General features: G+C 45.7%; 1 protein-coding gene across 1 annotated transcript; it reads left to right on the top strand.

Moving 5' to 3' along the window:
• Positions 1-14,150: 14,150 nt before the first annotated feature.
• On the top strand, positions 14,151-19,068 carry LOC144935512 (uncharacterized). The gene is made up of 2 exons (XM_078862239.1): positions 14,151-14,597; positions 18,412-19,068. The coding sequence occupies exons 1-2, from the start codon at positions 14,251-14,253 to the stop codon at positions 18,482-18,484; spliced, it is 420 nt and encodes a 139-aa protein (XP_078718365.1). The 5' UTR covers positions 14,151-14,250; the 3' UTR covers positions 18,485-19,068.
• Positions 19,069-26,682: the final 7,614 nt, after the last annotated feature.

Genomic DNA, 26,682 nt, shown 5'->3' with positions numbered 1-26,682 from the left:
TCCTTTACAGCGGTTAAAAACGTTTGTCAGTTTTAAGTCTCATAAACAATACATACAAATGTATGCGGTTATGCCATCGCTATCAATAGACTTTGTCTTCAGTTATTTTTCAAAAAAGTGTATGCTTTCATTCAAAGTATTGCGTAGCAATGCCAAAGAAGTTAGGGCACAACCGCTTCAGCTTAAAAGCCCCATTGAATGATACATGTTATGCAGCAACACTGAAATCACTGTTGTGCCCCTGGTGGTGCTTTTATTTTGACAGATTGCTCAGTGCTGTCTTATTGGGATTGACAGGGTATCAGGTGACCACTTAACCAAAACACTAATTAAGGGGGTTTTTTCCCCAAGCATGCGGGGGAACTTTAGAATGCCATTTCGAAAGGGTATGCTGTAGTTTAGACAAACAATGTAACGATCAGCCCACTGCGTCTAAAATATTCAACAGCTGTTCGGTAAACGGTATCTGGGTAATTCGTTTCTGTCAATGCAACTTATGTTTCTCTTGCAAAGTGTACAATTATAACCAACCCCCCTGTTGTAGAGAACAATTCGGCAAAATCCACACAGCTCTCATAACAACGTTATGCACAGGCACCCTGCAAACTCTACCCATCCATTCTAGATTTGAAGCTTTCGTGACTGCAAGGATTCATATTCTTAGGTTTTTTGGTAAAGTCACGTAGGTAAAAATGTTTGTAATAAAAATAAAATAAAAAATCACGACGTTTCGGAGGCACAGCACGATTGCTGTATCAAGATGCTGTGACGGTTCCACCTGAAGACGGAAGCTTGTGTTGCCTCCGAAACGTCGTGATTATTTATTTGATTTTTCTTTTAGTTTAATTAACTTTAATTTTTTACCTACGTGACTTTACCGAAAAAAACCTAAGAATATCTACCCATCCAATACAACTTCGCCAACGCACATACGGCTGTGCCAGGAAGTGTGACAACATAACTTGTGATTGTTCTCCCAGGGACCAACATGTACGGTTCGTATACTCGACACATCTGTCATGTGAACGAACATATCCACAACAACAAACCCCTCGCATTATATCGCGACCGTTGAGATATTCATACGATGGAGAGCACACCTGAAGTGTGCGCTGGGAATTGAACGGCAAAAATCTGCACCGCGCGCGACCACCACCCTGGGAAAAAAGGTTCTTGCAGCTGGTGTGTGAAGTAGCGGGGCACGGGCTCTGCTCAGAGCGGTCTCTGTGTCACCACCTACACACCCGTGGAGGTGGCTGGCTGGCGTCCCCCAATATTGGCCCTGGAACAGACAGAGAGAGCTTGCAGATTTCATCAGCAAAATCCATTTCGCAAATTTGCCGAGGCAGACAAGCGCTCCCAATGGTATACAAGCGAGGCTAAAAGCCTACTCCAGGAACCTTGACATTTTTCTGTGAATAATGATGCACGCCTTCACTTTTCAATTGCTATTTCGCGCGTACGTAGGTGCGGATGCACGCGCACGCAAACACGCGCGCACAACAACCCATCCCTACTTTTGCAATGCGATACATGTAGCATTTTCAAGTCTCAGCAAACCCAACAAAACAATGTTGTCAACAACGGAGAAACGTTGGTTGACTAACAATGCTTTCTTAGCAATGGCGATGTCCTACGACATTGTGTCGTTTTAAAACTCTTCATCACGACCTCCCATCACAGCTTCCATCCAGGTGTGTCAACTCCCATGTTGCCTAGTGTTCTCACATCACTCCATCACTCAGGGTGTAATTAAAGTAGCAAGCATCAGTATCACATAAACACGAGCAGAGCTTAGTTTCAGATGGGGGCTATCTTGGGCTGAGCTCCAAAATGTCCTTCAATGCCCTCCTCAGCCCCAGAAAATATTCTGGGAAAATGTAATTTATGCCCTAGAGACCGGGATTTAGTGGCATTTACAAGAGTGGCATATGTCACCAAAGTGACTAAAGCAAAACTAAGTACAGCAGCAAAGAAGAAAATATCAATGGGAGAGAAAAAACTACAGTGTCACGTGAGAAATCAAAAGTATCGCACAAACATGAATGCTGATAAAATAAAAAAACATGCTATACTGCTGCAGAACACCCTCTCTGCACCAATTTGGCTTTGGACAAAATAGGTTTGGTTAAACGGACCCATAATATCCGTGGGGAGACCACGATGTTTCACGTTTATATTCTAGATGCACTAAAATACCGTGAAAAGAACGGGAATGTTGCATGGTATAGAATGTATTTTGTGAATTCCTATAATTCCATTATGTAATATATAATACAGTATATAATCCATTGACATGGACTGGAATACCGTTATAGACTGTCATATAAAATATGTATTCAATGCACTGGGATGCCATTATATATGATATACATTTACACACGACAAACTGCTTCATGCAGTATATAACATGTATAATATGTATAATATGCATTGTGTAGTCTATAATGCGTACTAAATTCACTAGATGACATGTCGTAGTATACAATGTATTAAACTAAACTTTTTTTTATTGTACAAGGTAAGGCACACTGAGCTTATATAGCTCGTTTTCAGAAGCGACCTGGCCACAAATGATATCTCAATGAAGTGGCTTATCATGTGGAAATTCATATCAACCGAATACTCTAAACGCATGTTTCTAAATGTCGAGGGAAAACCCCAGAGGACGCGGAGAAAATCCACGCGACCAGGGAGAGAGAGAGACACGCAAACTCCACACATACAGCATGCATCAGGGTCGGGGTTGAACCCACAAGCTGCTGCATACCAGGCGAGGTAGTCACATCTCGCCACCTTCTTCTTCTTCTTCCTAGCGTTGTTCCCGCTGTGGCGCAGGGTCCGCTTTTCGGCATTGTCTTCTCCATTTGGCTCGGTCCAGGGCATCTTCAGGGGATGCGTTGACCGTCTTCATGTCTTCCTTTATTCGGTCCATCCATCGCTTCTTCGGACGCCCGCGTGGACGGCGGCCCTCTGGCTCAATACGCAAGGCAGTCTTGGCCACTGATGACTCTTCACTTCGCATCACGTGGCCGTACCACCGAAGCCTTGCCTCAAGCATCTTGTCCGCAATGGGGGCCACACCAAGTCGCTTCCGAACGTCTTCGTTCCTGACACGATCCCATCGAGTGAGCCCGAGGCTCCATCTGAGCATCCTCATCTCCATGGTGTGGAGAGCTTGTTCGTGTACAGTTGTGGCTGTACACGAACAAGCTCTCCACACCATGGCACCTAAATATTCGAGAGACGAGAATACTTTACGTTGCCCTCTGTAGACGTTACCTTCGGTAGACAGGCACATACCTCACGTCACCTCTCACACGTGTTAGACCCTTGTCCTCTCTCTCCCTCCCCACGGAGATCACGAAGGCGCTTTCTTAAAGTCTCTTCCAAATGCCCCCCCCCCATTCGCACTAATTTAGTTCATTTAGCCATAGACAGCCCCTCATTCTCCCCTTTTGTCCATCTTTCCCAGAGTAATGATTCAATTCTGTATAATTAACCTCTCGGTCAGATGTAAAAAAAACATTTAAAAAGGCCATTGTCATCCTTTGACTTTAAACTTTCGTGGCTGCAGGAATTTATATTCTTGGTTCTTTCGGTAAAGTCATGTGGATAGAAAACAACAACAGCAAAATTAAAAATAAAAGCAAAAAACCACGACGTTTCAATCGCAACACAAGCGGCCTTCACCGCCTGATGAAGACCGCTTGTGTTACGATCGAAACGTCGTGGTTTTTTTTCTTTCATTTTAAATTGTAACTTATTTTTTAATTTAATTTAATTTTTATTTTTCATCTACGTGACTTTACCGAAAGAACCAAGAATATACATTTTCATCTTGGCTGGTCTTTCCTGTTTCGCAACCTACCAAGATGACAGGCGTTAATGCACTTCTGAACACGTTCCTTCGGAGTGGGCAGGTAGGAACTTGGTTAGACAACGCATTCGTGCGATCCGTGTCACGCGGCGCAAGCTGCGTGACACAAATCGAGGGCGTGGCTATGCACGACAGACAAACAGACAAATAATCCCTGGTGGGCAGTATGGAACTGTTGTTCCTACCTGTATTAACCAAGCTTCCATTCATCTGCCTTGTTACAAACGGTGTTAATTCTAGATTTGAAGCTTTTATGACTGCAATGATTCATATTCTTAGGTTTTGTCGGTAAAGTCACGTAGGTAAAAACATTAAAAAGTAAATAAAATAAAAATAAAAATCACGACGTTTCGGAGGCAACACAAGCTTCCGTCTTCAGGTGGTACCGTCACAGCCACGACAGCTGTATCAAATATTTTACTTTTTAATGCTTTTTCCTACGTGACTTTACCGAAAAAACCTAAGAATACAAACGGTGTGTTTACATCTTTGAAAATCCCTATAGGTTAACATTGTCTTTGCTACAAAGAAGGGTCATTGCCCGAAAAACGTTGTCTATTATATGTTTTCCTTTTAGGGCAATGTTGTTGACGAATGTGTTGAGGTGTTATTAAGTGTGCATGCGCACAGCTGACAATGCAGAACAATGTTTCGCTTAATACTGGGTGAGCAAATGCACCCATCACGGTATCGGTTTGCGCCGTTGACAATGCTGTCTTCACGAATGCTCATTGGCAGGGGAACCGGCAGAGCGTTGTTTATTTCGAGTGTGCCATTCATTATTCATTTTAATTGTCAAAATGTACAGTGCTGGCAATTTGCATCATAACTCAATAGAACCAGAAGACATTCTCTCAATTTGTAGTTACATAAATGTGAGAGGGAAAATGCAGTTATCACATGCGCAGATGCATGCTGATGTATTCAAATGATTTTAAGATATTGTAATTAACGTATACCTTACGTATTTTATATTTATTATGTTTATAAATGAGTATATATAAACACCAAAATATAACATTTCATCTACATAAGCTGTGCTATAAAATAAAATAAAAAATTGCTTCCAATAAATATTTTGGCAAAAGCCATTCACTACGGTGGAACACAACAAAGAATATCGCTATAATGGCGCTGTTCATCCCACGATCCTGCCTTTTCAAAAACCGTAAACATATCTCAACAAAACGTACAAAATAAGAGCTGAACTGGTTAAAAGAACAGTCCAGAGAATGCGGTTTTTGCAAACACCCTCACAACGATTTAAAGACATGCAGCAGTATGTGCATTAACTGTATCATTTACTCTGCCACTTATTCCATGATAAATGGGCCCTTTCCATCTTTAATGCCTCATTTAGCTTTGCATGAGACCGTTCACATTGTGGCTTTCACAAAGTGACGCAATTCAATGCCTTATTAACACAGATCCTTCTGTTTCTGTGCACCCGCTTTGCATATGTATGAAGTCAAAGATCACCCTTGCTTTTAGCATTTTCACGAGTTGTCGTTTGCAATATAATTTATAATAAAGACAACACGGCATGAATTAAGGCCACCGAACTCAGACATGTTATAGAAATCTGAAGTTGGGTGGGTTAAATCTGCCACAAGAGGGAGCCCATATATGCAGGACTCTAACTGTGTCATGGATACAACAAACAGACTGAAAAGCACCCAAAATACGAGCGTTGCTTGTTATAGAAGGGTTAAATCGCGACATGACATATCAACAAAGGCTGCAGGCAGAGCCTTCTTAACATTCCTCTGCATGTGCACTTGCATTGTTAGAGAAGGGGCTCGTACAGTGTTGTGTTGTAGAGCAAGTCACCTTTAACCAAGATAATGTGGGTTTTTTTCATGTCAGCTTTACTGCATATAGATGCTTCCAAGTTTATCACAAAACCCCATAATGAGGGTTCTCTTCCTCTAAGTGCATCTGCATCAGCCACAGCCGCCCATAAATGTACCCTTCTCGCCCAAAGCGAACCGACAAAGTGCTCCCTAACAGCATTTGCGGCTCACGATGATCTTCATGTTTCCCAGTAATTAGTCTTAAATTGCTATTAGCCTCCAAAGTGTGACCAATCTAGACGCATGTCGCCTTCCCCAAAATTCCGCCACTGAATTCATGTATTCGCGGAGAGCCGACGTGAAACGGGAAATGGAAAAATCACTTCTTATACTTTATTAGCCGTGCCTGAACCTTGAACTGTCCACAGCTTGAATATGAGTAAAGAGCTTTCAGTTTAATCACGAGAAAATGTTTTTTTTTATAATTCCGAGAAGAGTTGAGGTTAATGCTCTCTTTAAAGGATTTAGCAAAAGAAATATGAACCCCAGTGGCACTGCGATCCTTTCATTCCGGTTAATGGCACACACTCAGTCTCGCTCCGTCGCGACTCGAAATCGGTTTGTCTTATTGTGCTCGTAGGCCCCGCATTTATCCGGGTCCTTCAGCAATCGTAGTCGCCAGGGTAACTCAAAAACCCACCTGTGTCATTATCCCAAAGTATCAGCTTTAGTACACATTGCAAAATAAATCTTCATGGTCTAGCTCCGCCTGCGTTTAACGTGTTTTGTTTATATTAAACCAAATGTTTGTAGGACTGTATTTGCAAAACGTTGGTCATTCGTCATTTTTGTTTAAATTACAAATTAAAGTTACCGTATAAACATTCAGTTTTTGTACCGCCCATAGACAAAATCTTGCATCCTCTTCCTGGTGATATAATTAATGTTCTGCATGAACAAAAATTTTGGTGGTCACGTGGGTTGAGCGGGCGCACGCCTTTTTTTTGGCCTTGTTTGCAGAAGTTTCGTGTTTCGATCCCAGCGGCAACCCTGGTTAATACTGCCGCTATACTCACCAACAACAATTAAAAAAACGCGTCGCCTGTATCACAGTGAATGTAAAAGATCCCCGTGACGTTATTTGCTTCTCAATTTAGTCGCAATTTCACGATTACTTGTCACGGTCCAATTTAGAAAATTACTCGCAATTTACTTAATTGGTTTTAGAACACATAACAATATCGTCTCTCTAAGTACTATAGACTATACTTGCATGCAGCGCCTTCGTTAATGGCCTTGCGCTATAAGAATTCCATGAATACCAAATCTACTAAATAATAACTATTAGTGTATTTAAAAAAGGCAAGACAACCTCAGTTATTTTCACGACTAATTACTGAGGCATCACTTTAAATGTGTCATTCAAAAAGTGTTAGATAATTACATATCGTATTGTACTAATCTACAATTGACATTAAATTACAATATTATTGTATTCCACGGCAAATAAACGATGTTGAAATGGGGTCCAAAATATAGAATGTTTGTTGAAATCGCTCCAGAGTTTAAATGTTTTCTCAACGTAACTTGGTATCACTTCCCCCTCCCCACCCCAGCCATCCACGTGTTCCTCGTTATCACTGCTTAAACTAACAAAAACATAAATACCGATTTCGTGGCGTTCTGCCTCACTGCATCACAGATTACCGTGAGCGCATGCAACAATTCTTCATTCAATGGGGCAGCGGCCACCATAACTCAAGGGCCCAATCTTTGCGACGCGTTTACCCGCGTGGCAAATCGGATGTCGAGAATGCTAAAGCGTCCCAACCACGTACACATATACCAGTACACATACATACCTTTGGCCCACCAACGACTCTACGCTACTGCCTCATGTGCATACAGATTTCTCTGGCTACGCCCATGACGCCATTCATATATATCTCTCAAATAAATGACCGCATCATGAAATAATTGTAACGCCCATTTGCTCCGGTTGTCATTATGCTTAATGAACTGTCTCAGCAACCAGTTTCACTTGAGCGACGGCTTGTATTGATAATTACCGTGCGACCATTTGCGAGTGCCACCACAGATTAATTAAAATATGCTGCAAAGAGGACAAAGACTTTACGATGGGTTTTCGTGATAAGATAACAAAACATCAATTTATTTTAATTCCAATAATAATATTTCGAGCATGAGCCCACAAACGTAAGCAAACTACTGTGTTGTGAAAATGTTTGTCGGACAGTTTTTGGTTCTCATTATTTAAACGGTTAATACTGCAGAGTGTATCGGTTTTATAGATATTGGGCCGCAGCAAACTAGTGGCATGAATATTTCATTTATTAAAGAATATATGCCACTAACCTCTTTTTTTCTTACATCATCGATGTCACCGATGTCACATCGCCCGGCAATAAATCAAGCGCACATAATGGTTTCGTGAAAATGCTGTTACATCAATCACCGATGCTGGAGTGGCCATTTTAATCTGGAGAACATTAGTGTAAGTTGATTTTTACAGCACATACCCATCAACGTCGTGATGGTCCGACGAGATCCAACGCAACAAAAATGTTGATACCGTATCCAAAAATGCTGATGAGAACAGGGTTATCTCAGGTCCAGCCTACACGCAGCATGATGATGACGATGTGTTGTTAAAACACTTAGTTAACGTCGCGTGTCACGGGTTGGGTTTTCATTGCAGAAAACGCTCACGCAACAATGAACAGGCTGGAAGAAAGAAAAAAAACACCTTTGCGAGACCGTTTACTCTGTGGGTGTAAAGCAAGCCAAGCAAAGGCTTAGGGCCCCAGGAGGTTTGAGTGGACCTGGATTCGTGAGAGAAAAAAATGTGTGCATCCAATATCAGCTCAAAGACAAATGCTAATAAACATATCAGCTAATTCTAGATTTAAAGCTTTCGTGACTGCAAGGGTTCATTAGGTTTTTTCGGTAAAGTCACGTAGGTAAAATAATATAAATAAAATATTAATCAATTTAAATTAATCAATTAAATCACGACGTTTCAGAGGCAACACAAGATCCCACCTGAAGACGGAGACTTGTGTTGCCTCCGAAACGTCGTGATTTAATTGATTTATTTTCATTTATTATTATTTTTTCCTACGTGACTTTACCGAAAAAACCTAAGAGTATATCAGCTAATAACTATAAAAGCCAATGACTCTCTCTCACGTATATCGTGTCCGTATTTCTTCTATGAACTCACTAGATCCCTAGTTTTTTTCTACATGTAACTAAATCTCGTGCCAATATCTCTAATATAGATTCACAAAGATTTTGTGAATTGAAAGGGGAGGGGGGGGGGCATTAAATATAATTTCTGCTTAGGGCCTTCATTGGGCCAGCACCACTGGTAATCATCATTCATGTTTCATATCACTTGTCTGTAACTTGGCAGCAGCATGACAACCACACGAATATGCCCACAATTCTTAATAATGCAGCCTCATTTGCATGCACTAAAATGCATCACTATGAGACTGCTGTGACGGAATAAAACGAATAATTTTGTGAATCTAAAAATATTTATGCACGTTAGCGCATACAATATTCTGTGTTAAGGTTCCTCTAAAAATATATTGTGCAATTGTCTCAGCCTAGCAATGCTCATCCCACTGCATTACCGAATTTCCCAAACGTACTACTATCAGTGGCATAGTTTACAGATATTATTTGTGGGTGTCGCCATTCTAATTTAATCTGCATACTGTAATTGTCAACCAGTTTTTCTATACCGTACATGTCCTCATGAAGTTGTACTTACCCTTGACCACTTAAATAAAAGAACTAAACATAGTATCAATCGTTTTTTTCGATAAATAAGTGAATATGACACGCCATTCATAATAAACGTTTTTGGGTTAGATCGCGTAAATATATAAATTGGTCATTAAAACCCGCCACCACCCGACACAGCCAACTAGTAAGGGTTGTCACGTCAACAGAACGTGGCCAATTCGTCACGAGTACAGCACACCGGTGTGTTGGAGAGCCAAGCCACAACATTTACAAACTGAGTACGACGTTTCGCCAGTAATTACAACTAGCTTCATCAGGCGACAGCCATATTTGTCGAGGAGCCTTACCGTTTCGTTCCTTATCTAGAGGCGTAGATGTGTTGACCAGGCTTCTGCACTCTTGCACAATGTGCTGGGAGATTACTGAGGCAACGTACATTATGCATGTGCATTATGCGAGCCCTTTTAACTTGTCCTTCCTGTCTATTGTGTTTATTAAAATATCCCTACCAACGGTAATCCCTATTGAAGTACACTGCCCTTTGTAGGCATGCATTTAAATAATGCATTCTTTGATGATTCGCTTCCACGCAGCACTAAGGCGGTAGCTATCTGAACGGTTAAAGTTATTTTGATTTATTTCAATTTCGATAGATTCTCTAATCAGTCTTGGCCAGTAGCAGCTAGTTTTGCACAAAACTTCAACATTATCACGCGTGTTCTGCTACTGCTGACAGTTGTACAGTATTTCGGATAATTTAATGTATTGATCGCGGAAGCCTACGTGTTAAAATTAAACACTTATGCTTGACTTTTGTTAGACTATGTAAATGCTTTTGAGTCGACGTGCACTGTTGCTGCTATCCAAGCTCTTGCAATTGCCTTAATGAAAATTATTTAGAAATGATCGAAACCGTTTACAAAGATATAACAGTTACACTGACATCATGTGTATAAAGTAGCGGAATTTAATATTTTACAGGATTCCCCCAAGCCCCAACGAAAAGCAAACAGTCACCTAAACATTAAAACAAATTGTAAAGGATTCTGAAACCTGCGTTTATCCGAAGTCGTTACTCGATCTCAGTATATTATCGTGACACAAGTGTGCAGACAACTGCCTTAAGGGATTTGAAATAACAGGAATATTCCATGTACTTTAATGTAATCCAACTGCATAGTCTATTTCATCAAATTCACTTCCAATGAAACAAATCAAACCACACAGCAAACGCAGCTTGCACTGGTTTCGACCAAACGCTTGAAACTTTAAATGTGTTTTTGTATGAGTGTCTCTGAGGACACACAAAACCATGTCACAATCAACCATATGTGGTAAAGTTGGCAAAAAAGAATAATAAAATATATATATTTTTTTGCTATTTTATATTGTTTCCAGCGTTTGTATATTTTTTTCCAGCTTTTTTTATTTTTTTATGTTATTTTCTGTTTTTTTTTCCGAAATGTATCCTGATAATGAGAAGAATCCATTTAGAAGTGTCGTAGAGCAATGCAACCTCACGGCCCACAGAGAATGACCCATGGAAGCAGACATCACAGAACAACGTCTGAGATCCTTTTAAGTGACCCCCTTATACACACTATGGGGCAGCACTTTCCTACCTGCCCTCGTCCATAGTGTAATGTTTGTTACATGACAGTATGTGTGTTGAACTTCTTTCGCACCGTACATAGATAACCGTGCTAATTGGAGGTGTGGGGGAAGGACAACCAACGAAACAAAAAAGCAGTTGTAAAGAAATGAGTTTTCAATCGAGATTTAAAAGTGCATAGCTCCAGTGGCTGGATGGTGATCCCTACTTGAACCACACCCTGCAGACAATGGCTTGTTCAAAGAAAGTTGTTTACCAACTACATCAGGTTGTATTGGGGTGGCCTGTCTATGAAGTTAGGCTGCCCAAGCTGGCTCCAACCCGGCTGCTCCAGCTACAGCCTGAGGATGCAGTTGATGTGTTGACGACCCAGACCCAAATAAAATTCTGGATCCAGGCTGCCTTAAAGGTGGGTGTGGACAAAAAACACTTAGTGTGTCCTGGTAGGGCCGTGTGGTAGCAAGAGAGAAACGAGCAGTGTTTATCAAGACATGGCTGCGACTTGAGGAAGACGGCAGGCTTGACCGGTGTTTTGGTATGGTCTGCAGGGCACATCTGTGGGATGTGATGTAGACTTGGAAAGATGAGCCCCAGCTGCAGTTACTCAAGACACCCATTCACTGCTCTGCTCAGCCAAGCCGTTCCATCCGCTGGCATTTACGTTTACTTTACGCTATGTACCATTTACTAGTTTAACACAGATTTTCGAAAACTTTATTTATTAAACAGCACCACAGTTGGTTTCAGTTGCCAGACATATGCAATTTATGGTAAGACATTGCAAAGCAATCAGTTAAAATAACAAGAAGCCTGCCAGCACAAAACTGGCTATTCCATTCACCGCCAATGGAGGATGGATTTTAATTAAAAGGCCACCATAAATACACGAGTGAATGGCAGAGATTAATGATTTACCCCCCCCCCCCCCAATTGATTAACGATCTTACAATGGACAGCGCACTCGCAAGCTAATGCTACGGTAATACAGATTCTGCACTTTTTTTAAAGCAGTTATCGGCAAGACTCCTGCGAGCAGAACATCTGTCCGTTAAGAGGCCGGGGATTTGTGCATACTCTTGACAGCATAATGGAAGGATTGACGTTTTCAGCTGTACCGCAACCAATTGAACACGTGTAATTGTGAAACGCATGTACTGGGTATTACTCGCTTAAGCACCTTGGGCTTTGTCACACGCAAAAAAATAGTGGCTGCAAATGCACACGTCCAGCGATATACCTCCTGCTGACCTCTTGTGCTCAAGAGGTAACGGAGAGTTTCACTTACAGGACATATTGGCATGCTCTGGGCAATCATGAGGGACCCGGGTGTGCCTCTCCGATTGCACGGCGTGTTGGAACATTCTACTCAATCAGCCGGTGGTGCTCGGGCTATTTGGATCTTCATCAATTACAAGTGCCCAAATCTGCCACTGTAGAATCGCTTAAAGGCCCCCTGTGATGAGTTCATATCCCAACGTTGTTCCGAGCGGCATGGTCTCTTGTGTTGCTTGTGTCACAGAATCATATTTATTTTAAACTGGAGGAATCCGATCAGCTATAAAGCTATTTTTCACAACAACAAACAATACAAAAAGAGGAAAGGTAAGCAAATCACAAAAAATACGAATAAAACTAAGCGATTTTTATTTTAACAGGTGTAGGGGTGTTAGAGAGAGAGCCCGTTATGCATGGCAGCCTATGGTAAACAAACACAGTAGGCGGGGCTACATGTGTGCACAAGCAGGTGCCCTCTGCGACGTCCGCGCCAGACACCCTGGGGGGTCGATTCGGTCGTTATGATCCCCCGGGGCCCCACCCCTCAGGGAGGGGTTGGGTATAAAAGGGGAATGTATCGAAGGGCTCGGGAGTGATGTTTAGCTAAAGAAGAGGAGGCGGAAGACGTCTGAGATAGAGCCCTGGACTCCCCCTGGTACGCCGTCCTTATCAGGACCGCGCAGGCTCGAGCCAGTGGCGTGGTACCAGAGCCAGAGCCAGTGCTGGTCTGGACTCTGGGTACCGGGCCCGACTGACCAGTGTCGGGCCAAGATAGCCTCCCCTAGCCCATTAGTGGAGGACTCAGAGGCAGGCTAAGGTTAGCCTAGAGGTGTGTCCTCAGATAGACGGGTGAGGGGGCCGATACCCCCTCAATTGTGTATGTCACAAAGTTGGTGTTCAAATAAACAAGTGTGTCTCCAACTCCGGTGTCAACGAGTCGTAAGCGTTACTACATCTGGCGTCAGAAGTGAAACAAAGTACGAACATGGATACACGCCGGACGACTCGAGTCGGAGTACCAGGGGCGGAGGACACCGCTGCAGTTGGAGAGCCCGAGACGGCTGAAGATGCCATCGAGCAGCCGGGGCTGGGTGCATCCACGCCACAGCAGCTGGAGGAAGGGGAGCCGTCGACGGAGGGGCTGAGGCAGGCGCACACGAAGCTGGCCGAGCTGCTGTACGCCGCAGCCGCCATGCTCGATAACATCACACGGCTGGGGGCTGCGGGACCGCCACGAGGCGACAGCAGCCAACAACCACAGCGCCTTCCCGCCATTTCAACGGAGCAACATTTTGAAACTCCCGCCATCGCCGCAGCTGCTGTTGAGGGCGTGGCCGCTCTAAGCATCGCGTCCAACGGCGGGAGTACAGTACCTGCCGCGTCACCACGGGTGCGACCGGCGATGCCATCGCTGCTTCGGGCCGACGCTGAGTCGAGTGAGGGAGACGAGGGAGCGCGATCGTCCTCTGCAGCCGCTGCCTTACATCAGCGACTGCCGCAGCTCAAAGAATTTGTGGGCGAGGAGGGCGACTGGGGCGGCTTCCAGCGGCGCTTCCTCGCTCACCAGGAGATGGCACAGTGGACAGACGCCGAGGCTCTCCGAGCACTGCCAGCACTCCTCGACAGCGACGCCCTCGCCACACTAACATCGGCAACGAAGGAGAGGCGTTCCACGCTGCGGAAGGCGATGCAAGTGCTGTCCGCTGTGTATGGGCCACCATCGGACTGTCGTCAACTCTTTTACGATCGCCAGCGGGGGACGAAGGAGTCGCCCCTGGCATACCGTACAAGCCTCCTGGCGCTGGCAAAGGAAGCCTTTCCACGAATGGACGACGAGGGGATCGACGCCATGGTGACAGAAAAGATACTTTTGCTGGCGGACGACTTAGACATCGTCATTGTCGCACAGGACGATGCAGAAATGTGCTCCCTCCAAGTGGCCCGTCTCCTCCACGCAAACCTGTCCTCTCAACGACGGAAGGCCAGCAAGGCGGCGAGCGGGCGCGCCGTCGCTGCGGCCACCCTCCCGGCGGAAGAGGTTTGCGCCATCAACCATCGACGGCAGCACGGAGCGGGAGCGCGGGGGGACCGGGCCGGTTCAAGCCATCTACAACGTCCATCGTCGCCACCAGCGCTTCCACGCTGCTACAACTGCGGCATCCGGGGCCACGTCGCCTCGGGGTGCCGCTCTCCTCGGCAGCGCGGGACGACACCTCAACGGGACGCCGGCCCTCGTCACAAGCTCCACCATCATAATCCGGCGAGTCGCGGCACCCCTCACGTTTGGCCCACGCACACGCCCGTCGCACACTTAAACACCGCAGCGAAGGGGGGGCCAATATCGCGTACCATGGCACCAACACGCACCGCTCTGGGTACTCACATTGAACCCAGCCAGTGGTCCGTGTTGGCCCATCGGGTTGTAGCCGCGTCGTCGGGGTCGTCGGCCGTTGTGGGTCACATCGATGGGGTGGAGGTGCGCATCTTGGTCGATACAGGAGCATCGGCGACCATTATTTCGGAGTTGATTTATAACATTCTCCCTGCCCAGAGCCGTCCTTTGATGCCTGTTAATGTGCCATTCTTTGCTGCTAACGGGGGTTCACTTGGCATCATCGGACAAATTCGAGCCCAAATTTGTGTCGGGGATATTAAATTATCTGGGCCGATTTTTGTTTCCTCCTCGCTGGCGGTTCCGTGCCTGCTGGGGACGGATTTCCTGGCCAAAATGCCGATTAGGATATTAATCGACCAGGGATGCATTGAGCTCCCATCGGGCCGACGCATGGCGTTTTTGCCATCCCCCGCTACGAGCCGGACGGCGTTCGCGACGGTGCCGGCGTTCGTAGATAGAACGGTGCGCGTTCCTCCGGGGGCGCAAATGTTAATTCCTTTGAGACTTCGGCGGCCCTTCGCTAAGGGCATTGGGGCTCAAGGGGTTTTGCTGGGACCGTCTAGGGCCGGGGTCAGTGGACCTAATTTACTCCCGGCCCAGACCATAGTGAGAGGGGATGGAGAACCCTTCATCGCGGTCCTCAATGTGGGCTCGCAGACGGTGGTGGTCCCACAGGGGACCGTGCTTGCTCACGCAACGCCGGTGCCCTGTGAGGAACCCGTCGCGAGTCATGTCGGCGCTGCCCCTGCACCGCGACCACATTCAGACAGCGATGAAGGGTGGCTCGAGGCGCTTTGCGCGGGATCGACGGACCTGTCAAATTTAGAGCGCCAACGTCTTAAGACACTACTGAGGGAATTTTCCGACGTTTTCAGTCGGGATAAATACGATTTGGGCTGCACTCATCTGCTGCGTCACCATATTGATACGGGTGACAGCGCGCCAATACGCCAAAATCCTTTTCGGTTGAGTCCCGCCGAATAGGACCATGTCAAATCGGCTGTTGATGACATGCTAGCCGCCGACATAATTTCTCCCTCCAACAGCCCTTGGGGAGCGCCGATCGTCCTGGTTAAGAAGCAGGACGGTTCGTTGCGGTTTTGCGTTGACTTTCGGCGCCTTAATAAAATTACGGTTGCCGACGCATACCCGCTCCCACGGATGGACGAATCGCTTGACGCCTTGGCGGGAGCGCGATTCTTCTCCACATTGGACTTACTTTCGGGATTCTGGCAGCTTCCTCTGGACGATGATTCAAAGCCTAAAACTGCTTTCCGTACTCCGCACGGCCTGTTTCAATTCAACCGGTTGCCGATGGGCTTACACTCAGCGCCGGCAACTTTCCAGCGGTTGATGGAATTGGTTTTGGCTGGATTGCAATGGGAGTCGTGCCTGATTTATTTGGATGACGTCATTGTCTTTGGCAAAACTTTTGAGGAACATCTCCAGAGGTTGCGGGCGGTTTTCCTAAAGATGCGGGCTGCTAATTTGAAATTTAAGCCCCAAAAATGCCATTTGTTACGCGAGTCGGTGCGTTATTTGGGGCACATCGTGGGGCGCTCAGGTATTTCTACCGATCCCGCCAAAACGCAGTGTGTAAGCTCCTGGCCGACTCCCACCTCAGTGGGAGAGGTTAGGAGTTTTATTGGGTTTGCGTCGTATTATAGACGCTTCGTCGCTAATTTTGCGACTATCGCCAAACCCCTACATGCTTTAACATCTAAAGGGGTTCGGTTTTGCTGGGGTCAGGAGGAGGAGGCTGCTTTTTGCTCCCTTCGGGATGCTTTGGTAAACGCTCCTCCCCTGATTTACCCTGATTTTTCAAAACCGTTCTTGCTCGACACCGATGCGAGCAACACGGGTATTGGGGGCGTGCTCTCCCAGGTGGTTGACGGCGTGGAACATGTGGTTGCGTACGGCAGTCGGGTGTTGTCTCCAGCGGAGCAACGATATTGTGTCACCCGTAGGGAACTGTTGGCAATTGTCCATTTCATCCAACAGTATCGCCCATATCTGTACGGTCGGCGTTTCACCGTCCGCACAGATCATGCGGCACTGCAGTACGCCCTGAGGGTTCAACAGCCATCGGGACAATTGTCCCGATGGTTGGAGGTCCTCCAGGATTACGATTTCCAAACCACATACCGTAAGGGCGTTCGCCACACCAACGCGGACGCTCTGTCACGCTTGCCAACCGCCTCCGAGTGTGCATGCCTCCTGGGGTCTGGACGTTGCAGGCCTCCAGGGGACACATCGCTACCTGTCTTGGCGGCCGCCAACGACGACGATGCAGTGGTTCCTAATTCGATCGAACAACAGGGCAAAGATTCCCTCTTGGGGTTGCCCGTCATTGAATGGGGGCGCCTCCAGATGGAGGATGTCTCCCTCCTCGGGTGGCGACGTCGCGTTGGCGGTGCGGCGGGGGGAAAAAGAGGTGGTTCCGACGCATGGGAAATGTGCCAAGGTCTGCTGATGCATTGGGACGGGAAGTCACGCCGACATCGGCTGGTGGTCCCTACTGGGTTGCGGGGTAGGGTGGTATGGGCCGCTCATGAGCGCCTCCTACACCTGGGGACCCAAAAGACTCTCGCCTTGTTGCAACTTGATTTTTATTGGCCTGGCATGACGAGGGATGTTGGGGATTTGTTGGGATCATGCCCTCAATGTGCACAACGCAAACCGCCGGCACGGGAGTCTAACCCGCCTTTGCAATCGATCAAAGTGTCCAGGATAAACGAGCTGGTCGCTCTGGACATTTTGGGACCATTCCCCGCCACCCCCAGGGGGAATAGATATTTGTTGACTGGTGTCGAGTATTTTACACGCTGGCCTATGGCCTGGCCTCTGGCCAACCAGTCGGCCGCAGCCATCGTGGAGGCCTTTGTTCAGGGTTATGTCCTGGACAAAGGTGCTCCGGAGAGGTTGCTGACCGACCAGGGCAGAAATTTTTCCGGTAAACTACTCAGACAAGTCTGCGATCTCCTGGGCACAAAGAAAATTCGGACCTCCCCATATCACCCACAAACTGACGGGATGGTCGAACGTTTGCATCGCACCATCTCGTCCATGTTATCACAACAAGTTTCGGACTCGCAAACGGATTGGGACCTACAAATTCAGGGGGTCTTGGCGGCGTACCGGATGGCACCCCATGCAGCTACGGGGTTTTCTCCCTTTTACCTCATGTACGGCCGAGAACCAGACCCGCCTGTTCGTGCCCAGTTGCGGATCCCCGTGCCACAGGGAAAAACTAATCTGGCTGACCATGTTAAATTTAATCTGGACAAATTGACCGAGGCACGGGATGCTGCAATGCAAAACTCTGACCTCCGTCAGAAGGCGAATGAGCGCCTCAGATTGAGTCGAGCGCACATACTGCAGTGGAAGCCGGGGGACAAGGCATGGTTGCACTGCCCCCAGGTGCCACTGGCAACCTCCTCTAAACTGGTGCGGCCGTGGCGGGGCCCTGTGGAAGTGGTGGAGGTGTTACGTCCGCAGTGCGTGCGCATAAAGTGGGGGAAGCGGAGATGGTTCGTGCACCCCTCTAGGTTGAAACCCTTCGCAGCGGTACACAATCCCACTTCACACGCGCGTGGCCAAACGTGTGGGGGGTCGGCCGACTCGCTGGGTCCGTCTCCGTCGCTCTCACCTAATGCCTTGCCGGCTGTGCCACCTTCAGGAGCATCGGGAGTGACGGGCTCACGCCCGATCACCCCTCCTGCGGATACCGAGGGTCACGCGGAGTCGGATGAATGCTCACCCCAAGACGGACAGTCGCCACCTGATGGTCCGCCACGCGGGGTTACCCCGTGCGAGGGGCCCGCTGCAAGGACGCGCGCTAAAATGCGCAAACTGTTGTGAGGCCGGAAAATGTGTACATAGCTGTTGTGTTTATTGGGTGTTGTGTGGGTGGTGTGTTCCCCGCTCCTCGGATGTACATATGTTGGGTTCACCGTGTGTTGTGTGTGCGTGGTGGGTTCCCTGCTGATTGTATATAGGCTGTTTTTTTACGGAATTCGTATTTATTCGGGGGGGGGTGCGTCGGGTTGTTTCTCATCTTGTTGTTGCGTTCTTGTTCTGGTTCCTGTTATTGTTCAAAAATAGTGAGGCACACGCGCGGTCAGGGGGTGAAGGCACCTTTATTGTCAAATTTTTGTATGTTGGCAGCCGGGACGGCTGCATGCTATGCGGGGGGGAGTGATGTAGGGGTGTTAGAGAGAGAGCCCGTTATGCATGGCAGCCTATGGTAAACAAACACAGTAGGCGGGGCTACATGTGTGCACAAGCAGGTGCCCTCTGCGACGTCCGCGCCAGACACCCTGGGGGGTCGATTCGGTCGTTATGATCCCCCGGGGCCCCACCCCTCAGGGAGGGGTTGGGTATAAAAGGGGAATGTATCGAAGGGCTCGGAAGTGATGTTTAGCTAAAGAAGAGGAGGCGGAAGACGTCTGAGATAGAGCCCTGGACTCCCCCTGGTACGCCGTCCTTATCAGGACCGCGCAGGCTCGAGCCAGTGGCGTGGTACCAGAGCCAGAGCCAGTGCTGGTCTGGACTCTGGGTACCGGGCCCGACTGACCAGTGTCGGGCCAAGATAGCCTCCCCTAGCCCATTAGTGGAGGACTCAGAGGCAGGCTAAGGTTAGCCTAGAGGTGTGTCCTCAGATAGACGGGTGAGGGGGCCGATACCCCCTCAATTGTGTATGTCACAAAGTTGGTGTTCAAATAAACAAGTGTGTCTCCAACTCCGGTGTCAACGAGTCGTAAGCGTTACTACACAGGTAAAAGCCAGCCAAAGAATCTAAATGATCGTAACGCATGTTTCTTTTTGTGGAGCGAAAAACCGGAGGACCCGAAGAAAAAAAATCGACGCGACCACGGGGAGAACATGTGAACTCCAAGTATACAGGTGTCAGGGTTGGAATCGAAGTCCCGACCTCCTGCATACCAGGCGAGGGCGATAACATCAAGCCACTGTGGCGCCTAATAAATAAATAAGTAACATCTCATTAGCACACTCCGAGTAATTTTTTTTCATTCCTAAAACAAGCATCTCCACACTTGGCTGCCCTTGTCAGAATCCTTGTCAGAATTCTACCTCCTTACGATGACCATTTTGAGGAAATGCCATGGGTTCTCCTTGCAAAAGAAACAAATCCTCACGAGGCAAATGACATATGAGTGTGAAATTAAATGTAAAGCAATGACATTTTTCCCTCTCCTGTGGTAAGTAAAAAAGAGTGCGTAATTGTGCAATGCACTGTTGCTGATGTCAAATAATATTTTTCTTGTGAACCGACCCAAGAGATACGACCAATGCGTTTACCCAAGCAGAAGTGCGGGATTTGTGATGAGTGTTGGCTGCTGTAATGGCTGGCATTACATTACACTTGCATAAGTAAAGGGTTTAACATTTATTTTTTTATATATCCATAAATATAAAGGAAAAGTTGTGAATATGTGTCTGTTCAAAATGTTTAGCGTACTTCCCAACATGCAACAAACTTGAAATTTGCCATGTGGGTACTTTCCAGACTGTACATCATGCAAAAATTATAATTTAAAAAATACACTTTTGGGGGGGGGGGGGAGCTCAATAATGCATTTATTTTTTGCATGGCAAGTGAGCTGTGACGTCACATCTGTCATGTGACCCGCGCATGTGGAAGCGTAACGCATTGTAGTGTAGTGGTTAGCGCGCTGCGCTACGAACCCAGCGACCCGAGTTCGATTCCCGCTCACGGCCAACACCGGTGACGATTATTTGAACCGGTCCTGGGCCTCCCCTAGGTCGACTCAGCCTCAAACAATTAGATGGTGTGGTGTGTGAACATCGCCACTGGGGAGACAAAGGCGGCCGGGTGTGGTAAATCCAAGTCCCGGGTAGTACAGCTAGTGTACAATATACAATATACAAAAGACACACGTGCATGCATGCATATCAGAGTAAAACATTTTAATATTAAGAATAAAGCTTCCATTAACTACACAAATTATAGTTATCTCCAAACTACAAGATGTCCATGGTAGAAAATACATAGATGCCAGACGCGCCGAATTGAGAATACATTATTACTGTGCTGCATATCTACAGTGAATGCTACAACATTCCAGAAACATAATGAATTATATATTATTTTTTTTGGCTCGCATTTCACTTAGAATAGGTTTTACAACTTTTTAATATTTCTGTCAGCACACCATGTTCCTGGTAAAAACATATATTTATATATATTTATTTATAATCTTGGAACAAAAACTGCACTGCTTGCACTAATATTAACCTGGATGTGGCAGTTTATCACAAAATCCCTCTGCCGAGTTGGACAATTATTGCATTATTACCACACGTGTGCCTCACCCATTCAATTAAAGTAAGATTACTGCACTGGCTTCAGGTATGTTATTTGCATGCAGATATGTGCTATTTCGGTGTATGTCATTGAACGGGTAGACACATTGAAGCTTACAATGGAATGAATTGCAACCCGAGTAAACAACACAAAACATACGGCCCATTACGTAATAGCTTTCCACATTTAGAGTAATGTTTTTATAATTTGAGTCGTAAAATGTAATGAAATATTGATAGGCTGGCAAATATTTTAGCAGTATAATTAATGTGATGGGATGCAGGCTACAGCCCCTGTATGAAAACAATTACACTTAAGTTTCAAATATAATTAGCATTCCTATTAAATGCCCCCAAATATTTAAAGCGTGTTTCATTACTGCCAAGCTGGTGTATAAATCTGTATGTTGTGCTACTGTAACCATTGTTGGTGCAATACATCACTGTTAATGTGCGAGTTGCATAAAAAAAAACATTCTGGTCATATCAAAGGAGCATTCGTGCTTACCGAATGCTAGCGTATGAACTCTATAAAATGTGTTTATGGGGTAACTATATAAATCCTTTGACTTTCTTCTTCTTGGCGCACTGCCTGAATGTGGCGAAGAATCTTGAGTGCCTTGCAGATCTGAGTAGCACACAGTCGTACAGCCTATTACACACCTGTTGTGCACGGTGCTCGCCCGAAATCACTATCCAGGCTCAACCCTTCTTACCTTCTGGGACCTGACGAGATTTGGGTGCATTCCACGTGATTTTGTCATAGCCATCGTACATACACACGGAGAGAGACAGACACATATGCGGGCCATTCAGGAATGACTTTAAATACCAGTTTGATGGAGAGAAATAAATTACAGGAGCATGATTATTTTTCACTTCCTACATCGGTGGCAGACAATAATGCACAATGCACGCGAAACTATTAATCATTGAATAAACAGCGTAGGACACATCCGACATTGACACACAGAAAAACCCAGTTTGATTAATGTTGCTCAACCTCGTGGTAATTAAATCGGGCTCCGACATTAAATGCATGAACGCATGCACGCTAATGAACACATTATTATTTTAATTAGTGGGTGAATACGTCTATCCATAATAAATCATGCCATTAATGAGCACTTGCATCGGTTTCAGGAAATTACGCCTGGCGTATTGCATTGTGGAAGTGACGTTGCACCGGAGAGTCTCTAACTGAACTAAAATCAGAAACCGGTTTTAACCGGTAATTTTGTTCAACTGAAACCTAATCTAAATAAAAATGTGTTGCTCTTGAATGACACCCAAAAAAGAGGATGCGGTTACCGGTTTAAGCCAGTTTTATGGGGGGGGGGGGGTCAAAAATATATATGGCTCTTTGTAGCTGGGGTGTTAAAAGTAAAAATGGCCATGATCCCTCAGCCAGTTTCAGTTCTAACCAATAATGCTAGTGGGCACATTAGTGGTGTTCCCATCAGTCATTAAGTGCGCCGCCGAGTACACAGAGCTGCAGTACTCGGCATTGAGTCAACACAAGGCCACACGGTGAGATGGCCACACGGTGAGATGGCCACACGGTGAGATGGCCACACGGTGAGATGGCCACACGGTGAGATGGCCACACGGTGAGATGGCCACACGGTGAGATGGCCACACGGTGAGATGGCCACACGGTGAGATGGCCACACGGTGAGATGGCCACACGGTGAGATGGCCACACGGTGAGATGGCCACACGGTGAGATGGCCACACGGTGAGATGGCCACACGGTGAGATGGCCACACGGTGAGATGGCCACACGGTGAGATGGCCACACGGTGAGATGGCCACACGGTGAGATGGCCACACGGTGAGATGGCTACACGGTGAGATGGCCACACTCTGTGCCCCTGCATCTACAGTTCTCTCTGTAGCTCCATCTCACAGTTGCTTGCAAGCTGCAACACAGAGAGAGAATCGCGTTTGAAGTGATTTAAACACATCTCTCTGCTTTGCAATAAACATTGCACAATGGCTCGCAAAATATCAAAACTAACAAAATGTAAACCTCCCGTGCAGCCTGCAATGTAGGCAAATCTGCAAATTTGAACCGGTTTTTAACAATTTTAGCAAACGATTCACAAGAACAGGCCCTTTGAAACCCACCTTGAATCTATTGAACCGTAGCCGACTCAAATGGGTTTCGGTTAACCCGAGCTTACACAAAAAAACACAATAAGTTCAACCCCTTGTATGGCACCACGACTATGGCATCGCATAGCACTACATTTGTAGCATAGAACTTACAGTTGTATGTATTCGTAAGCAAATATAAACCTAGTGTGGTGCAACTACACCTATTTTGTATGGTCGGGAGTTCATCATCAATGTTTAAATGTTAATGTCGAGGTTGGTGAACCAGCGATGGCTTCTGGAGTAGCCTGGTGAATATCTGGAATCCTGCCAATATTGAACCCAGATGACAAAGAACAATCGTAATAAAACAATGGGTTTGGTTTTCATTGTTTCCCTGTCCACAACCAACTGTGTACACTGTTAATGCAAAGCACATGTTTGTATTTTAGATATTGTAAATACTGTGACGTGCCAGAAAACTTTCGAGCCTCTATTAATGGCAATTAGCGCAAGGCTTGATGGACACAGTTCCATCTCTGAATCCATCACTGTGTGACGGTACAATTAAACGATGCTATTCTTTAATTAACACCTGTCGTGACCCGCGCATCAATTTGCATAAAGTTACTTGCCTCGTAACTAATTTGGTTCGTAAATCATTGCCTGTCACGTGTTACCGTGGCTTTTTTCCGGTGGAAGAAAAATAAAAACATCCACATGACACGCAACAACAAAAAAGAACACAACGGTTGATTATTTTAAGCAGCCAAAATGATAAAGCGATTGACCTGATTGCCACCTTAGGCTGATATAATATCCACAGTGTCTTATTAATATATTTTTAACAAATTTTATAATTGAACAAACGTGCCTAACCAGCGCATGACAGCAAAGTAATAGCTCTTACAATGAGCATAAATTCTGGATTTTAAATGAAACAACAAAATCAAGACTGACGCCGTTTTCCTCGACCTCTCTCTCTCTCTCTTAGGCCTATAATTGAGTTTGGAAGAAAAGCCCCAGCCTGAGGCTTGGCCGCAACCCTCTCTGGGCACTCGAATGCTGCGGCCGATCTGTACACAAACCACACAAACCACAGCACCGGCGTGCTGGTGCATAACTGCACCAAAAATGCAATTGTATTCAGTGCTGATTTATCTTGTGACGTGAGACGTGTTCATTTTCTGAGTTTTTATCTTCACATATTATTACAAGAAACCGTCCTGAGACGAGCCCCACAGTCGTCAGCTAGAAAACTTGAGAGCAGCCGACCGCCTCTGAAGCTGCAACCTCCACTGACTTACACAGTAAATATGACAAATGTTTTAATGAAATTGGATAATCATCCCTGTAAAATATCTGCCTGACCGTCATATGCCCTGTAACGTTTTAAACAAGAAACGTACATGCTATGCAGTTTGAATTGTGTCGTGCCTTCATATGCCCTTGCAAAGTCTAAATGAAACAACATGAAATACTTTGATTTTCACCGCAACGAGACTCTTTTTGCAAGGGAAATCCATGAGAAACAAAAGTACGGGCATCCGTTATGACGGTAACATTAGCCATGCCCAAAGGTTTTATGTGCTTAATTGCATGATAATTGGTTACTTGTTAGCTACAAAGTGACTGTAAGCCCTTCCGTTTACTGGTTTGTTAATCATGTTCCAATCACTGGAACAATCGATTCGAATGGGACCATTCCACGCAAAAAATACACTTCATCCGGTATTTTAAGAGTCGATTTTAACTCTTATTCGTTAAGCTGACATTTCTGATCAAGCATGAGCATCCAACCATTCACATTTTAAAACAGTAATTTACTCATTTTAGATCTCCACTGCAATTTGCAAACCTAGTTACTTTCATAAAGATAATCTGACATTTGTAAAATTATTCATTTTTGTTTTGGAGGGAAGGGGGGGTAAGGAGGGGGCAAGAGCGGTGGCGCAATGAACACGGCGACCTGAGTTTGATTCCCAGTCACGTGATGCACACTTTTATCAAGCCACACTGCCGGGTGCGGAGATGTACGGTATAAACTACCCCCATGGCCGGGAGGTCGGCAACCAAAATAACAAGAAGAGCCGTTTCTTTTTTCTAATTCTGTAAAAAAACCTCATCTTTCAAGAGCCACAATGCCACGTAAATACGAGACGGCGGTCTTTAAGTAACGCCAGGGAACAGTCCTTACAGAGCCTCATGCAGCTCTGGAGCCGCAGGCTGCTGACCCCTACCCATGACCAACACAGCGTTGAGAGATCTTCAGCCGGCTGTGAGCTATTTTCTGTCATGATAGTCTGATCACACGTTTATTATGTATAGTATCGCCTGTTTGTGTAGCTACTTTAGTAACCATGAAGTGCCAATGGGCTGCACAGGCCTACAGTGCATATCGGATCACACCTACTCCCACATCTGACAACTGTTGCAATTAACATTCCGTTCTGCTTGTAATTTTGACATTGCTGCCTTTACCCTGAAAGTGAGATCACTTTATAGAATTGTTCCAAACTTATTGCAATCACCGAGACATAATGAGGGTGATTTTTAGTTATGTATGATAAACTCCTATTTTGTCATGCATTACAGCGAAATAATTACTCATTACAAATATTTATGCAGACACGGGGAAATTGCATTGTTGAATAACTTATAAAATAGCGTACTGTGTAATAAGCTAAATAGATATACGCTGCATGATAATGTATACTGTTAGAATATAAAATCAATGTTAGTACACATGCTTAAGATTCTGCTGTGGTTTAATGGTTAGCATACTGGATTTGACATTTAGAGGTCACCGGGTGAAACATTGGGACGTATTTCCTTTTCTTTTTATCCCATAAGATGGTACAACCGCAGTAATTCTATTGATAGGTCACGTGTGGTGGGTACTCACACCTCTTCAAGGATGTATAGGCCACCTCTTTAAAAAAAAAAGTCGAGCTAACGTGGCAGAGTAGGCGAAAATACCCTCAAGAGGGGACTCCATAAAGCCCCTTCTAGTGGCGATAGCAAGGATAATGCTAGCGCCTTCACCTTTCACACGCTTAAAACATACTGCGCGAACCATCTGGCTTATTTATGATAAAAGCGTGCACTACTTACTCCAAGAGAACCCGTGATTAGCATCATTAATTTGATGCCACAGTTCAGGGTTTAACCTCGGCAGATAAGTGGCCAATTCTGAATCTCGGTTGCTCAGCATCATCATTCTGTACTCTGCCTTGTTTATTGAGCTATTGGGGCCGAGTCTTCTATGCCCGCTCATACTACACACGGCGCTCGCTGCGTTGATTAAATGATTTCAAATTCACTGCAGCTCAAGTAAACATACTTCAGCTCCAATCAATACAAGACCTGTGCACAGAATAAAAGCAACAAAATCAATTAGCTAGCAGCTTGTCACATTGTCACTGCTGAGGAATAGTAAAATACAAACTAATTTGGCTGTCTAAAATTTACGTATTGATTTGCTGTTCAGTTAAAAGTTTTGTAC

The sequence above is a fragment of the Lampetra fluviatilis genome, chromosome 13 (assembly GCF_964198595.1).
Source record: "Lampetra fluviatilis chromosome 13, kcLamFluv1.1, whole genome shotgun sequence".
Lineage (NCBI taxonomy): Eukaryota > Metazoa > Chordata > Hyperoartia > Petromyzontiformes > Petromyzontidae > Lampetra > Lampetra fluviatilis.
The sequence above is the reverse complement of the archived record's forward strand: the minus strand, read 5'-3'. Positions and strand labels throughout refer to the sequence as shown.